The 15,016-nt window shown below is 43.7% G+C and overlaps 1 protein-coding gene across 3 annotated transcripts in view; it reads left to right on the top strand.

The window, feature by feature from the left end:
• The window catches only part of FBN3 (fibrillin 3), a 117,124-nt gene that overhangs the window by 14,035 nt on the left and 88,073 nt on the right, over positions 1–15,016 (top strand). For all 3 annotated transcript variants that reach the window (XM_083811440.1, XM_083811438.1, XM_083811439.1), the window contains exons 3-4: positions 10,326–10,408; positions 12,689–12,787. In XM_083811440.1, coding sequence (XP_083667566.1) covers positions 10,326–10,408; positions 12,689–12,787 — 182 coding nt within the window. The remainder of the gene's footprint in view (positions 1–10,325; positions 10,409–12,688; positions 12,788–15,016) is intronic.

Genomic DNA, 15,016 nt, shown 5'->3' with positions numbered 1-15,016 from the left:
CTCATTTGCTCAGACAGCATTTCCTCCAGGACCTGGAGGAAGGTCATCACTGGACCTTATCTCCCTTGTTTTTGTCTTTTTAAAGGAAAGCCTGGGATAGTAACTCACCTGAAACACTGCTCATTGATGTCTTGACTCCCATGACTTCAGTGGCGGGCTGTCCCATCCATTTTTCCCTGCATAAAAAAATGTCTTACTGGAACACCCCAATCTTTATGGTAGTGTAGTTAGAAGTTAAACTCACTTTCCTTTCCAACTTATGGCCAGTTGAAGATGGGTTAAAAGCTCTTATTTGACCTTCATGCAGATACTCATCCCCAGTGAGATCTTTAAGATCTTTAACTTTAAGCATGTGAATTTTACGCTGAATAAAGGCAAAGGATCTGTAAGGGTATTTGTTTGTTTAATTTTAATGCTTTTAATATAACCAGGGAGCTCTTCTTTTTCAAAGGAAACTGTGGCACCAACCACAAGTGAACAAAAGATTAAGGAGGGACTAGAGAAGTTCATAGAAAAGACATTTGCCAAAGACTAGTAAATTCATAGAAATTACATTGATCCCAGGACATCCTTGACCTGAAAATGGGTAGAATTGAGGGCAATGCTGGGGGGAATAATTACCTATATTTACACTCTTCTCATAATGTTCTGCATGCATCCATTTTTGGCCACTGTTTGAGAATAGGTATTGCACTATATGGACCCTTGACAGATGCCATATGGCTGTGCTTACAAATAGGAACAGGCTTTAGTCATATCTTGTGAAATTAAACTGCTACCTAGCAGGGTCTTTCTACGGAGCTGATAAGCAGAGTCTGGAGATTGATAAGTGGGAATTTGAGAGTTCAGAGTTTGTTTTAGAGATCAGTTCCGTGAATCCTTACAAGAGGTTTATCAGATCGCTAGTACCCAAGATAAATAGGCCCAAAATATCATGGAAGTGAGAGTTCAAGATGCATGCAAATAAATCACTAAAATGTTTACTTCCACACTGACCAGAGAGGCAGTCATTCTGAAAACAAACCATGAGTCAGAGACCTTCAGGGCTATGTTCAGCACTTGGAGAAAAGAAGTAGCTAAGCACTTTGCAAGGAGGACAATTTGAAGCAGTTACAAAGGTCATCAACTTCTAGTCCAAGAATGCCCCCCTCCGGGTTCTCCATATCTCTCTAGAACAGTATTCCAGGTGTACCCTCAGTATGAGCTAGAAGACAGGGAAATAGCTCACGGGGTCCTGCTGGCCAGCAAGGATGCTGTTGAATGGGGATTTCACCACGATCACTGATCAGGGTCTCAGCATGACTCCATTGGCTGTTGTAGATGCTCTGAACAAAACCAGCTTATTTTGCATTGGTTAGGAGCTCAGATGATCTCTTTTACAGATAGCTGCGGGTAGTCAGCAGTTGCTGAGGAGCAATGCTGCCTTTGCACCTGGCATTTGCCAAATGAATATCGGTAACAGCGAAGCTTTTACGCAGAAATGTGTGTGTACTGTGTGTCCAGAACATCTAGAAAATAATCTCTTGACTTCTTGTCTTCCTCCAGTCACTCCCTTTAAGGCTCAGGGTCTGCATTTGAATGTATTCTTGTGACCATATTCTGTCCTGCCCATTTTGAGGGCCAGTATCAATGAGGAAGTCTCTTATCTCGTGATCATTAGGTTTGTGGCTGGATAGTGAAGTTGTGTTGCTCCTCACTCTGAAACCACCAGCTGTAGACCCAATGTGATGTCTAGGGAAGTTGCTGTTCACCCTTCCATAAAACACCGGGCTCCAGCCCTAATACTGTCCTGCACAGTTGTACTTTGGCAGGGCAGGAGAGTGTTTTTTACTGAATGTTTTACTGTTGTGTTTGAAACAGAGAAGAAATCATTTGTCTTTGGTCACTCGCCTAACTTACACGTGGGACGTGGTAAAAGTGTAAGCCATACTTATATTAACAGTCTTATTAAGTCTTATCTTATTAACAAAGTTTACAAAAGCCATTACAAGTACATTACAAAATGTACTAATTTCTGCATGCACCTACTCCGTATCCTCCACATGTTCTTATTGCACTAAGGAGAGCAGAGGAAACTTGCAAGAGATGTAAAGTGTTGGCATCTCTGTCCTCGCCAGGAAGCTCAAACCAGTGCAGAAAGTCATTTGCTCAGTGCATATCCCAGCTGGACCCTTTTAGCTCAGACTCCTTTTTCCACTGAGCAGAGAATATCTTGGAAAGTAGTTCTCATGAGACAGCTAGAGCACTGAAAATCTGTTTCCACCCAGCAGGAAGAAGCCTTAGGCTGTATCAGTGAGGGAAATAGAGGACTGATAGATAAGGAAAAGGGTCCCTATGTTCTGGTAGCAGTTTCCCAGCCCAATCTTTTCCATCCATACACAAAGTAATCAACAAGCTGGGAGAACCGTTTGCTGGGCTGCTGAGTGTGCACCAGAGCAGAGTAGTTCCAAGGTCACAGCTCAGGGATGGTGCTAAGGAAGGTCAGTCACTGGTCAAGGGGCTTTTCCATCAGGAAATTGGCCCAAAGTGATCAGCTGCAGTGAATTCTTCCTGAATGAATCCTTCTGGTCCTATCAGTACTTATTTCCCCAGGTCGTTGTCCTATTTGCCAGCAGACCTTCGTCCACTTAAGCAAAGGGTATTTGGGGGCTTTTTCTGCTATTGAGTGTGTGTGAATTTTGGACCTCTGCAAGCCCTCCTTAGCTTCTGCTTTCTGTCTGCTGTCCTTGGAACAGGAGGAGACTGGCTGCTCTTAAAGTGAGAACATGGTTCATGACCTGACCCTGGAGAGCTGAATGTGTAAGGGCCTTTGTTTCCTCAGACACACTATGAGCCTATTCAGTTTTATCTTAGATCTATATCCTGCTGTTTGGAGAGATCTGAAGTCTCCCACCTTGGAAAGCTGCCTTCTAAGAGTATTTAAAAATGCTGATATAGTGCCAAGCAACCGACAGCAGTGTGGCAAACAAGACAAAGGGACTAATATTTTGCTTTCCTGTGAAGGCTCTGTGGTCTGAAGAGGGTAAAGAACAAGTGAAAACCATCTCAGAGTGGGTGGGTGTAGCTCTGCAGCAACATGGGAAGGAGTTAGGTTAAGATGTGGGAAAATAGGGATACTGCAGACCAGATTCTGCTTTCGTTTTATCATAACCTTTCTCCAGGAAGTCTTTAGCTTGATAAAGGAGACCTGTGCAGTCATGCTGATGGAAATGCAGCACCACTTTCTGTAGTTCCCAAGGGTCTGAGTGGGCAGTCAGGATCGATCCATTATCGCCCATGGAGACAATGTCGTTAATGCTATAGAAAGTGAGTGCAGGGCAGGTAACAAGTCTTTCATAACCACATACGCTGGCTGAAATTATCATTTGCAGGGCAGCAGGGCAGGTAACAGGTCTTTCATAACCACCTACACTGGCTGAAATTATCATTCATTTGCCTGGAGAGAAGATGAGGCCAGTGAGAAGGAAAACGTTTGAGCAGCCAGGGAATAACCCTGTGCAGACCAAAGCACCTCTGAGAATTACTCCAGCCCTGGCAGTACACTGATTTTCATTCACTTCTGTCTTCCTCTAATTTAAGGAATGGAAATAACGCTTCTGAAAGCCAGTGACAACTGAAGCACACCGATTAACCACGACAGGGGAGACAAATCCTGGGCTGCAGTGCCTGTTTTCTGGAAAGCATGCGCTACACGTAGCCAAGGCTTCATTAGCTGTGGGTCTTGCTGGTTGGCAGGAGAAGCGCTACTTGCAGGGCACTGCAGTTATTACTGAAAGCAGCCCTTTGGTGACTGTGCAGAGTTTTCTGAAGAAGACCCAGAGCTTCACTCGAGCTGGGCATTCCTTTTCCCACGGCTGGAGGGCTGGGCAAATATCTGTGTGATAATGTCCATGTATTGAGGACATAGGGGTTAAACATAACGTAATAATATACGTTACAACGTAACGTGGTTAAGCAGGAAGCTCAGGGTAACTTTACTTAGTTTTTGTCTAGCATCTGTCTGCAAAACATTCTTAGCCCAAACATCACACGCTGTGCTGTCTGCCCTCTTCTACCTTTAACAATGAGAACTTTTCTGCTGGGGTCACACTAGACATCTGACAATAACTGGCAGACTGAGCCCATTCGGGCTGCTTGCTCAGCTATTAGGCAACAATTCAGTGCTTCAGGCTGTATTTCCCAGGCTGCTTACAGGAACAACCAGATTCCACTTGTGTTCTGTCCCCACAAGCAGACTGGCACCCTGAGCCTATGGGCAAGTTTGTGGTGTGGTCTGTCTTCCAGGGCTTGCTTATGCTTTAGACTTCATTGTGGATCTGGGAGAAAGGGTTCTCTTACTAACAGCCCTGCATTTTCACATCTCATGTCTGTAGTTCTGCTCTACTGAAGTGTTTTCTTTTTTTTTTTTTCTTGGCATCTCCCAGTTCTCAAATGTAGTCCCTGCCAGCAGGCAGGATTTAGTGCCATCAATTGAAATTCATGCTTATTTTGTCTCTGCTTATCTCTGTAATTCTATTGTTTATTTAAAGTGGACAAAGAAGACACAATGGCCACCATTGCTTTTCCTTCTGTCCTTTCTTAGCATTATTCTTCTGTCCATATTCAGTTTCACTTAAAAAATTCTCTTTAGTATCTGAGGTCTTTTCAGACTCTTCCTTGTCTGCACACACTGTCTTACTTCTGTGGCTCTAATACCCAAAGGAAAAGTCATAAGAGCATAAGCACAGTCTCAGCATTATAACTATGCCTCTTCAGGACTACATCATGTCTGTATAAGACCACCTTGCTACTGCTGGCTAGCAAGAAGATAAAGCTGACAGTGAATACAAGTAAAAAGTCTCTTGATTTTTAATTTCGGACTCTGAAATGTCTGCAGATTTTGATGACCAGTAACCATCAGAATGTTGTCACAAGTTTACTGAACTTGAACAAATTTTCCTATAGCTTTCACCTTTCCATTCCTTGGAGCACTTCACCATGACGCGTGGTTGCTCTTTTCTGTTTAACAACTAAATGGCATGCCTTTTATCTATACCTTCTTGCTGATAAGAGCATGTGTTTCCAGCATGTATCTTCCAGGATCAAGATAACTGCTATTTATTTCCACAATTGTTTTTGTCACAGATTTGCTGAAGAGACTTTTTTTTCTTACAAAACACAATTCTCCTTATTGAGGTCTTGTTTTGGAATCTAATTTCATTCACCATCTAGGTAATTTACCTATTAGGTAATTTACCTATTGTACTAGAGAGTCCTATATCCAAAAAAAGAATAATCATCCATCCATCTGTTCTGTATGCTGGGTACCTGAGATCTGAAACTTAGGCTTTACAGGGCCCCCATCTGCTCAGAGTAAACTTTATCTTCTGAGTTAATGATGTATGTCTACTTCCTACTGGAGATTTGCAACTGAGTATCAGTGGCAGTACTAGCTAGCTTTGTATTTTATCCAACCTAATGCAATCAGGAACTGTAGCCCAGGATGTTCCACCATCTGCAGGGCACTTAAATCCAAGGCAACAGAATCAGTTCTGCATTCAAGGTCTCCTTTTATCTGCTAGTCACAGGAGAAGCAACAGATGCCCAGACTGTTGGAAAAAGTAAGCCCATTCAAAGTCAAAATACAGATTTACTCGCCACCTTTGACCATAGCACGAAATCTGATGGTGTTGTAGCAGAGCTCTTGATTCTGTGTTGGCAGGTTTGGTGAAGGAGGCTCCACAGAGCACGGGGCAAAAGCAGCACGACTAGAAAAACAGCTGCCACAGTTTCTGCACAGGTCATTGCGTGCTCTGGGAAAACTAGAACAGGGAAGGAAAGCAGCACCTTTCATTGACCAGAAAGTCATTCAATATTTGTGCTGCTCAGAGGTCTTCTAGTCACCATGGAAAGCAGAAGCTAAGATTGCATTTACATAGAAATAACAGTGTTCAGTAGACGGTTCCTTAGAGTTTACTCTTAGGCCAGCTCAGTGGTTTTGTCGTTATTGTAAACTCTGCCCAGTTCAATTTTCCCTGTGAAAACATTATATTTCTTCCACTTGGAAAGAGACACCTGCAGCGTATCTGCTACACATCTGCTGCATGTCTGCTGCATGTCTGCTGCACATCTGCTGTACATGTCCTGCTGGGTCTCTGTTTTCTGTCTGCTGTGCTCTGGATTTGCTGGGTGTGTGCTGCACATCATCATTGTGACTGCTGTACATCCACTATGTTTCTGTTATGTCTGCTGTGCATCCAGTGTGTATCTGCTGGGTCTACTTTATGTTTGCTGTGTGTTTTCTGAATGCATGTTGTATGTCTGCTTCACGATTGCTGCATGTCTTCTGTGTAACTCCTGTGCATCAGCTGCAGTCATGCCAAAGGTGAAAAACTTGTGGATGTCTAGGCAGCTTATTCAGGGTATTCTAGGATCCACCAGCCTCTCCCAGCCAGGAAGCTGTTGCCCTAAACCACTGCAAGTTCTTGCCAAAATACCGACTGGAATCTGGCAAAGGGACTCTACAGAGTGCTTCTGATACTGGCTGTTGTGCCCAAGGTGCACAGCCAACCCAGCACCCTCTGCCTTCCCACTCTTGGCTCACTGCAGAACCTTGAGAATGGAAACCAGAGGAAGAAAATATTCAAAAAATCCCCACCACTTAGGCAAAACTTTGAGGCAGAAGCAAAAGGAAGTTCAGGAAAACATAGACTGATGGCACACAGCCACAGGCACCTCGGGATTTGAGGAAGAACAAGACAAGTTCTGCAGTAGGCACGTCATGGCATGGGAGGGAAGTTACAACATCCATGGTTAGAACAGTTCCTACAAGGGCAGAGGCAATGTTTGGGATGCCGTTTTAAAGGAATGAAGGGAAGATGAGACAATAACTGTTTTACGCGTTTTCCTTGCTGGTGGCAGAATACCAGAGGGTCCATTTTGACATCTAAATTCACATGAGGAGCAGTGTGCTATTTTTTAAGGGTACAAGGAGAAGAGAGTGGAGGTCTGTACTCAGCTGGGTCATGCTGTGCAGGCGGTTTAATAAACACCAAAAAAAAAAAAAGGCTTTGTGAGAAAAAACTAGATCCAACCAGAAACTAATGTTTGAGATGCTTAACTTGTTCAGAAACAGCTAAAGAGGTATTGTTTTATTAGAGTTGTTCCTGCAAGGTGATTGGTGATATTGAGCTGCTATTTTTTTTTTTTTTTCCCAAAAGCCATTTTTGGAATTTCATTTTTTTCTATGGTTCTCCACTGAGTCACTTCAAAGAACATATTGGCGTGTGAGGTACTCTGGACTCCCTGGGAGGTGGAAGCAGACGCTCAGATTGTTTTAGATGTTGAAATCCTTTCATCTATAAAGGTCACTTTTTTTTTTCTTTTTTTCCTTCTAGATGTAGCCAAAGAATATACAAACTACATAAGAGTTTAGCAGCAGTTTGGTTCTGATTGGTGGTGGGGGTTCAGTTTTTCAGTTTGCTAGAACGATGAAACATGAGCCAAGAAAGCCTTGTTTTCTGGCTTTTAATGTAGATGCTCTGATTCCGGTCTGAAAGTATCAGTCCTAGGAATACCCAGGGTGAAGGCAGCTCTCAACTAAGGCTCTGTAAAGGGCTTGTTCCCAGGTGTGATTTCCTCACAGCTGCCATCTGCAGCAACACAAACCAGTAGCAGAGGTGTTAGAAACCACCAGGGAAATAAAAAGAGACCGTTCTGTGGAAAATGAAATGAATTTGCTGATCTAGATGAAGAAAATGGTCATATTTTCAGGATAAAAATAAAAAATAAACAAAGCAGCCAATGCTTTTGTATACGTTTTTTTAAAAATCAGATAATGTTTTTTTGTTCCAGTCTGCTGTATCCATACATTTGCTCCCACGCTGAGTAGCCATATAGCTAGAGATATTTCTACCGGTAGCTGAGATATGCACGTAGCTGTGGAAGTGTATTTAACAATGAAATGGATTGCAGTGAACATAGACTTACAGAACGTCTGAGATGGGAAGGGACCTCCCCTGCTCAAGCAAGTCCGTCCAGAGCAGGTTGCCCTGGACCACGTCCAGATGGCTTTTGAAGATCTCCAAGGAGGGAGACTCCACATCCTGCCCAGTGCACCGTCGCCCACACCGTGATGAAGTGTTTCCTAATGCTCAGATGGAAACTCTGGTGTTTCAGAAACATCCCAAACTACATAGCAGAAACTTCCTAATCTGATTCATTCACATAAAGCCACCCTCTCTGTGTAATGATGGTGATAGTTATGGGTTGTCAATAACCAGCCCCAAGCAAACTGCTGAACTGATTGACATAAAATGTAATCAATAAAAATTAGAATGAGGATGGCGTAATGAATAACAAACGATATAAAGTTGGGTCCGTGGATCCTGGTAAACTAGTTTGATATTTTCCTTCCCTTGTCAAAGAAAAATGAAAGGACGATAGAGGCTACATTGGTCTATTGGGGAAGAGACTTTGCTCAATCCAGCAGTCAAAGATATAACAAGATCCAATGCCTGAAAGTAAAAGCTAGATAAACTCAGACCCTGAATAAAGCCATTTTAACAATGAGGATTACTGCAAACTGGAAAACTACCAAAGTGTATCTTTCACTCTTTATTTTAGTTCAAATTCTCATGCTTCTCTAAAAGATGTGATCCCTCAGGGACTGCACAAGACATTGGAGGATTGCTGGCCAGTGTCCAGCCAAGGTTTGAACACTGTCTACACTTACCTCTCTACTGCCGTCCCTCATGTTTGATCCTTTGGTAGAGCCCTAACATCTCTGCAAGGGGCTGCATTCTCAAGACTCCACACTTGACAATGTCACAAGACTATGGGTATCACATGGGTTTGTGGCTTTCATGTTTTCTTTTGGGAAATTTTCTTTGAAAGTCTGTTATTTCATTTACGGATGTGTAGCATGGCACAACATGTTGTAAATGCCATGCTGAATTATATGCTTGGGCTGGATTTCTAGCCGTCTTTGATGCATGACATTGATTAAACTGCCAAAAAAAAAAAAAAAGAAAACTATGTCCGGCCTGTCTGATTGACGGTTTGGAATGTGCATAACTTTGCCACTCAGAAAGGAAGAGCGGGACTTTATCTAACATACACAGGGCTGATGAGATATGTGCACAAGGAACAGATGCCCTTGCCCTGTTCAGGTTATCAAAATACTCAGTTGCCTGTGATTTCTAGGGTTGTCTGGTGTCTAGGTCTTGCTGTTCCTATGTGGAAATGCAGGTCTCCAACTGGCTGTGTCTAACTTTGTGGATATGGCCCCATTCCTGTACTGGGAGCCTACACACATGCTCTGGCTTAGTATAATGGTAGACCTGGCTGTGCCTCAGTTCCTCACCCCTCCATAGTCCTAAGAGGGTCACTCTAAGCCTTTGGGGCTCTGTTTTTGTCTGGCGGCTTGGAGATGCAGGAGTGGATCTGGTGTCAGCTGCTGTGGTTGCAGCAAACAGACCCCTTCACCATGAGCAGTTTACAGAACTATGTGCAAAGAGACATTTATTCCACATGCTAACAAGTGTGGAGATAATTAGCCACATAGGCTTGACCTCTCCAGACAGCCTGCTGGACTTCAGGCAGCTCCTGCAGAGTCTCCTTTGTATCTCTCAGTTTGGAGGAGGCACTTGTCTTGGACACAAGGAGGTGACAGCTGTACATTTTGTGCAAGCCGTCAGATCAGCAGGAAGCTCATCTTCCTTAGAAGCTCATCTTCCTTAGAAGATTTCTTCCCTTCCTTAGAAGGAAATTTTTCCCTCAGAGGGTGTTGAGGCACTGGAACAGGCTGCCCAGAGAGGTTGTGGATGTCCCATCCCTGGAGGTGTACAAGACCAGGTTGGATGAGGCCCTGAGCAACCTGATCTAGTGGGTGGCATCCGTGCCTGTGGCAGGGGGGTTGGAACTGGATGATCCTTGAGGTCCCTTCCAACCCAGGCCATTCTATGATTCTATGATTCTATGAAGCCAGTGGTTGTCAGTAAGAGCTCCATCTGTGCAGCTTGAGCTCTGAGCTCCATGATCCTAGCACAGTGCATTATAGCTGAAATGACGGCAGTCATATATGCCCTCAGTTCCCTTCACTCAAATGTGTAGCTAATTGGGGCTTTCTGCACAGGGAGGTCAGAAGTCAGTCATTAAAGTAATGTATGTTGACTCCATTTGGTGGGAATTAAACATGGCTTGTTTAAGCTCAGAGTGAGGGAATGGTGTTTAGCAGAGAAATGTCATGCAAGAGACTATTCAGCTGGTCTCATACAGAGATAATAAGCGCTGAATATCCAATGGCACTGTACAGAAACAGAGGAAAAATTGTTTTTAATTTTCAGACCTAATGTCTGTGGCTCGAGGTTCCACTCCTACTGCTGCCCTGGCTGGAAGACGCTGCCCGGAGGGAACCAGTGCATTGTCCGTGAGTATCAATTTTCCTGTTAAGGGCACCAAGGGAGCTAACTGCCATGTGGGAAGGAATACACATCTCACGCTTCAGCATATGACAAAACATCTCGTAATCCACTGGGAAAGGAGCAGTGATTGTTGGGAATTCTCATCTCTGCTCGCCTTGATTAAAACAGGGTTGTTGCAATTGGTCCCATTTAATGCATGGCCTTTTGTCTTCTGCCAAATTGCCACTTTGTTCCATGTTGCTTGACAATTTGTGTGCCTGCTTTAGAAGATTAGCCTCAAAGGAACACTTTTAGTGACTCCAGAAGAGTAATTTTAGAGCTCTTTAGTTAGATGAAATAATTTAGCTGCTCAGACAAGATCTAGGTGCTGCCATTGGAAGCATGTTGTCATGAGGAAGTGTCCACAAGCAGGAATTTGCATTTTTCTTTCAGTGTCCTCTTTCTAAAGGAGAATGCTGATTTATATAGATCACACCTTTGTTTTGGCAGATAGCTCTACCATTTAGAGTAGATCATTGTTACACTCTCAAGTGCTGATATACACCTATAAAATCCATTAAGAGGCTTAGGATCTATGGCTTGTTTCTGTATGGTAAAGGCATAAGCTATGGGGAGATGAAGGAGTCTGCCCTTTGGAAGATGTTCCTATGGGAATTGCAAGTCAGCTCAGGGGTAAATAAATGAGATTCTTACTGGAGACGATACGTATAATTGTACCTCCATTTGGTCATGCTTCATGCTGAAACATAGCAAACACACACTGTAAATGCATGGTGTCCTGAATATATTAAATGTATCCTGGACACACCAAATAGCAGATAGCACTGTAGGATGCTTATATCTCCCTGTATTTTAGCTTTCTAAAGGAATCTTCTGCATTAGAACACACTTGGAATGGCCTTTTGCAAAACTTCCTAAAAATAATTAACAGTGGGAGGTTTGAAGTTGAGGAAAACAATAGGGTCATCTTGCAGAATCTCCGACATAGTACAGGTTACATGTTTCAGAAGATATTCCACCTTCAGAGATGAAACTGCATCTTAGAAAGAAGTCATCTTAGTGAGAATTGCCTCATGTTTCCCAATTTCAATATTTCCTAATGTCAGGGATCTCAGATGCACAAAACTGAGCCCAGAGCCACAAATATTCTCCTCTTAAAGGAAATACTTTCAAGCTCATTATGAGTGATGCGGGCAGTTTATGCATCCTTGTGCACAGTGAGTAACCAGTGCCAGTGTCTGAGTGCCTGAATTGGGCATTCTACTCACTAAAAACCAAAAGTGAATAATGACTTGGGAGTTAAATGCATTTGACTTCACCCCTGGTGGTGGTAAGATATGGAGTTCTGCATCCTCTCTTTTCCCGATGGGAAGAGACAAGCAAACTCACAAAATCCTCTTTACTTTAGGAAATCCACTGCCCTGTAGACAGGGGACGCCCTGGGAAGTATACAAGTCTTCAGTTTAATGGTGGTTGCAGTGAAGGGTTAAGGAACTTACAACCAAATGGCTGCTCTGTGGCATGCAGGGTTAGCAACATTCAGGGTTGTCTGCTGACTTTTCTCATAGCTGTAAAACATGCCATCTGGGCTGGAGGTCCTCAGGGAACTGTGCCTTATAATTGTATTTATAAAAAACACAGAGATGAGATAGTTTCATGGGACTCTAATGAAATCTGTGCTTACACAGGTGGAACAATACTGTCAGCTCTTGGCTCTCATGGTACAGGAAGGGAAAGAGATTAGCAGGGGTCCCAGACAAGAAAGGATGGATTGATATGAAGGCATCCTGCTGATTCATCTCTGGCTGACTCAGGCTCAGCCCCTCATTCAACAGGAGATGAATCTCAGTAACAGTCATTTAGCTGAGTGCCAAACTATGGACTGCAAAATGCTGCATGGAAACACACACACAAAAAATAAGGAAACCTGTTTCAGTGTGAATGTCACTTGTCTCTGATGAGAAACATTTTTAGCAGGCAAAAATAGTGAAAGGTGCCACATTTTCCCCGTCCTCTGCTTGGTGAAATAGAAATAAAATAACAGGCCCAGCCAAAGTGTGTGATAAAAGGAAGATTTCTCTAGGAATTCATGCCCTGTGAATGAATGAGTCCTTCTTGCTGTTGCTCTGCCCACAGCAGAGTCCTCAGGAGGTGCCACAGCTTCCTCCCCAGCTTATTCTTAAAACAAGGTGAATTCACACCCTTTTGGCAGCCAAATATGAGCCTGTGAGGAAGTTCACAGAGCAGCACCTTATGCTAATCACTGTCTCCTTCTCTTCCTCCAGCAATTTGCAGGAATTCTTGTGGTGATGGATTTTGTTCGAGGCCAAACATGTGTACGTGCTCCAATGGACAACTTTCTCCTAACTGTGGCTCAGCTGGAGGTAAGAAAACATTGCTGGTGATTGTCCTCCCTCTGAATTAGTTATATGCTCTTTTAAAATTTTCCCAGTCACAATGGGCAACAAGGTTCTAACTTGAATTGGGCAGCATTCAAAAAAATTTTTTTTTTTTTTTGTGTGTGTGATTTCTGCTACTTTGGTATAAAAAAATCATACAGGATACAGAAACTGAATTTCCCAGCAGCAAATAGCAACACTGCTGCCAAAGAGCCCATCCACTCCTGGCTGTTCCTTGAAGTGGAATTAAATCTGTCACTGCTTTTGTTAACCAAATAATTATTTTTTCCAGTGCTAAGTTTATTAAGTTTTGGTAGGCTGTGATTTGAACGTCCGAGAGAATTGCCCAATGTTTTTAGAGAACTGCAGTGACACAACGAAGTTATGCACTTGTCGGTGTTGGGAATGTAGAAATTCCATTGCCACTTTTTCTGCCTTTTTCTCCCATCTCAGACTTTCAGGACAAAGACCTGAAAAGTTCTGGGAAGAAGACTAGGTGGCTGAGGTTTCTGTTAACATAGCACATAAACAAACTATGGAGGACTTGGAGGAGTGACAGTCAAATATCCAGACAGTAATTCCCATAACCCTCTAGTAATTCTTGCAAGACGTATTCAAGGCTAGAGCATGCAAACACTCCTTTACTCTGCAGCACATGACTCTGCACAGAAGGCACTCCTGTTTGAATCTAAAACCTGATAGCTAATGGTCTTGTTTACTCAATAGTGTTTCTCCGTGCCCCTTTTTCCACTGTGTTGTATTGATGAAATGGAGCTGGGAGTCATGGTAGATACTGGGCTGGTTATGAGTCAGTAGGCATTGCGATGGTCAGTAAAGCCAATCGCGCCGTGAGTTAGATTAAGGGGATCATGGCGAAAAAGTCAAAGGAAGGTGTTATCCCCTCGGCTTGCCACTAGCAGGGCTATTGCTGGAATGCTGAGTCTGGTTCTGGGCTGCCAGTGCAGAAGTGATGAGAGGAAACTAGATCTGCAGTGGGTTGCAAAATGGTTGGTCTATAACATGCGTCCTCAAAGGTGAAGCTGGGGGAGCTGCTCTGATTTAGTCTACAAGGAGTCAGAGAGGGATCCAGTAGTAGTCTGTAATTACTGGAAGTGTAGCTACAAAGGCAGTGGAGCCAAACCCCTCTCAGTAGTGGCAGGCAAGGTAACAGAAGTGTCTGGCCGTAGGTTGCAGCTTGGGATGTTCAGGTTGTACACAAAGAAAAGTTTCTTACACTGGAGGGTGGTGCAATGCTGGAACAGGTCGCCAGAGGTGCAGAAGATCTCCCTCCTTGGGCAGTTTCAAGGCTTGGCTAGACAAATTCATGGCCATCCTGATCTGTGGGGAGGCTGAATGGGGACATCCAGGAAGCCCTTGTACCCACACACATGAGTCTGTACATAATTGTACGAAAGAGTGGCTTACACTGAGCCTTGAACTGGAATACCCAGTGGCAAATGGTCAGATGGTAGTTTTGCCTTTGCTGGTTACCTGCAGAAAGCTCCAGACAGTTCTTTCTACTCACTAAACAGCAGAAAGAAACAGACAAAACTATGTGAATCCTTCACTTAAGAGAGAAAAAGGATCTGGATATCGAGCACTATTGCCCATACGTGAGAGGAGCCAGGAAGGCCTGTAGGATCTGTGTGCAGCCCCTCACGCTCCCTTCCCTTACTGTCCCAGTCTCTCCCCGGGCAGACAAGGGACGTCTATCTGAGAAGCATCACTGTGTGCAGGTTGACTTAACAGCCTTGGAGCTCGTTGGGTGCAGATAATTGCACTCCTGCTGGCAAGACGAGGGCCACCACCAGCACAGAGACCACCCACCCAAGTCAGTGCGGACTATGCGTAAGCCAGCAGATCTGCCCGAAAGGGCTTCATTTGTTTCTCAAATTCTTGTGAATTGGGGCCGGCCTGCACTCCAGATCTCCAGATGTGGGCAGGGATATTGGGTGACCATTTGCACCTGAATGTGTAAGTGGTGCATCCATAGATGATGACAGTGCTCAAAAACAAACAAACCAGCCAAACAAACAAACAAAAACCTGCAAGCAAAGGAGCAGAGCTGTGGCTCTGTTCAGAGCTGTGTATTGTTTTGAGAAGGATGATTTTGCTAGGACAATGCGAGATGCAGAATTTAATGGGATTTTATAGCATCTTTTAAGGTCTCGTGGCCATTTCTAGAGACAACCCAGAAATTTATTTCCCATTATT

The sequence above is a fragment of the Anser anser genome (assembly GCF_964211835.1).
Source record: "Anser anser genome assembly, chromosome: 25".
Taxonomy (NCBI): Eukaryota; Metazoa; Chordata; class Aves; order Anseriformes; family Anatidae; genus Anser; species Anser anser.
Note: the sequence above shows the minus strand (reverse complement) of the source record. Positions and strands in the feature narration are given on the sequence as shown.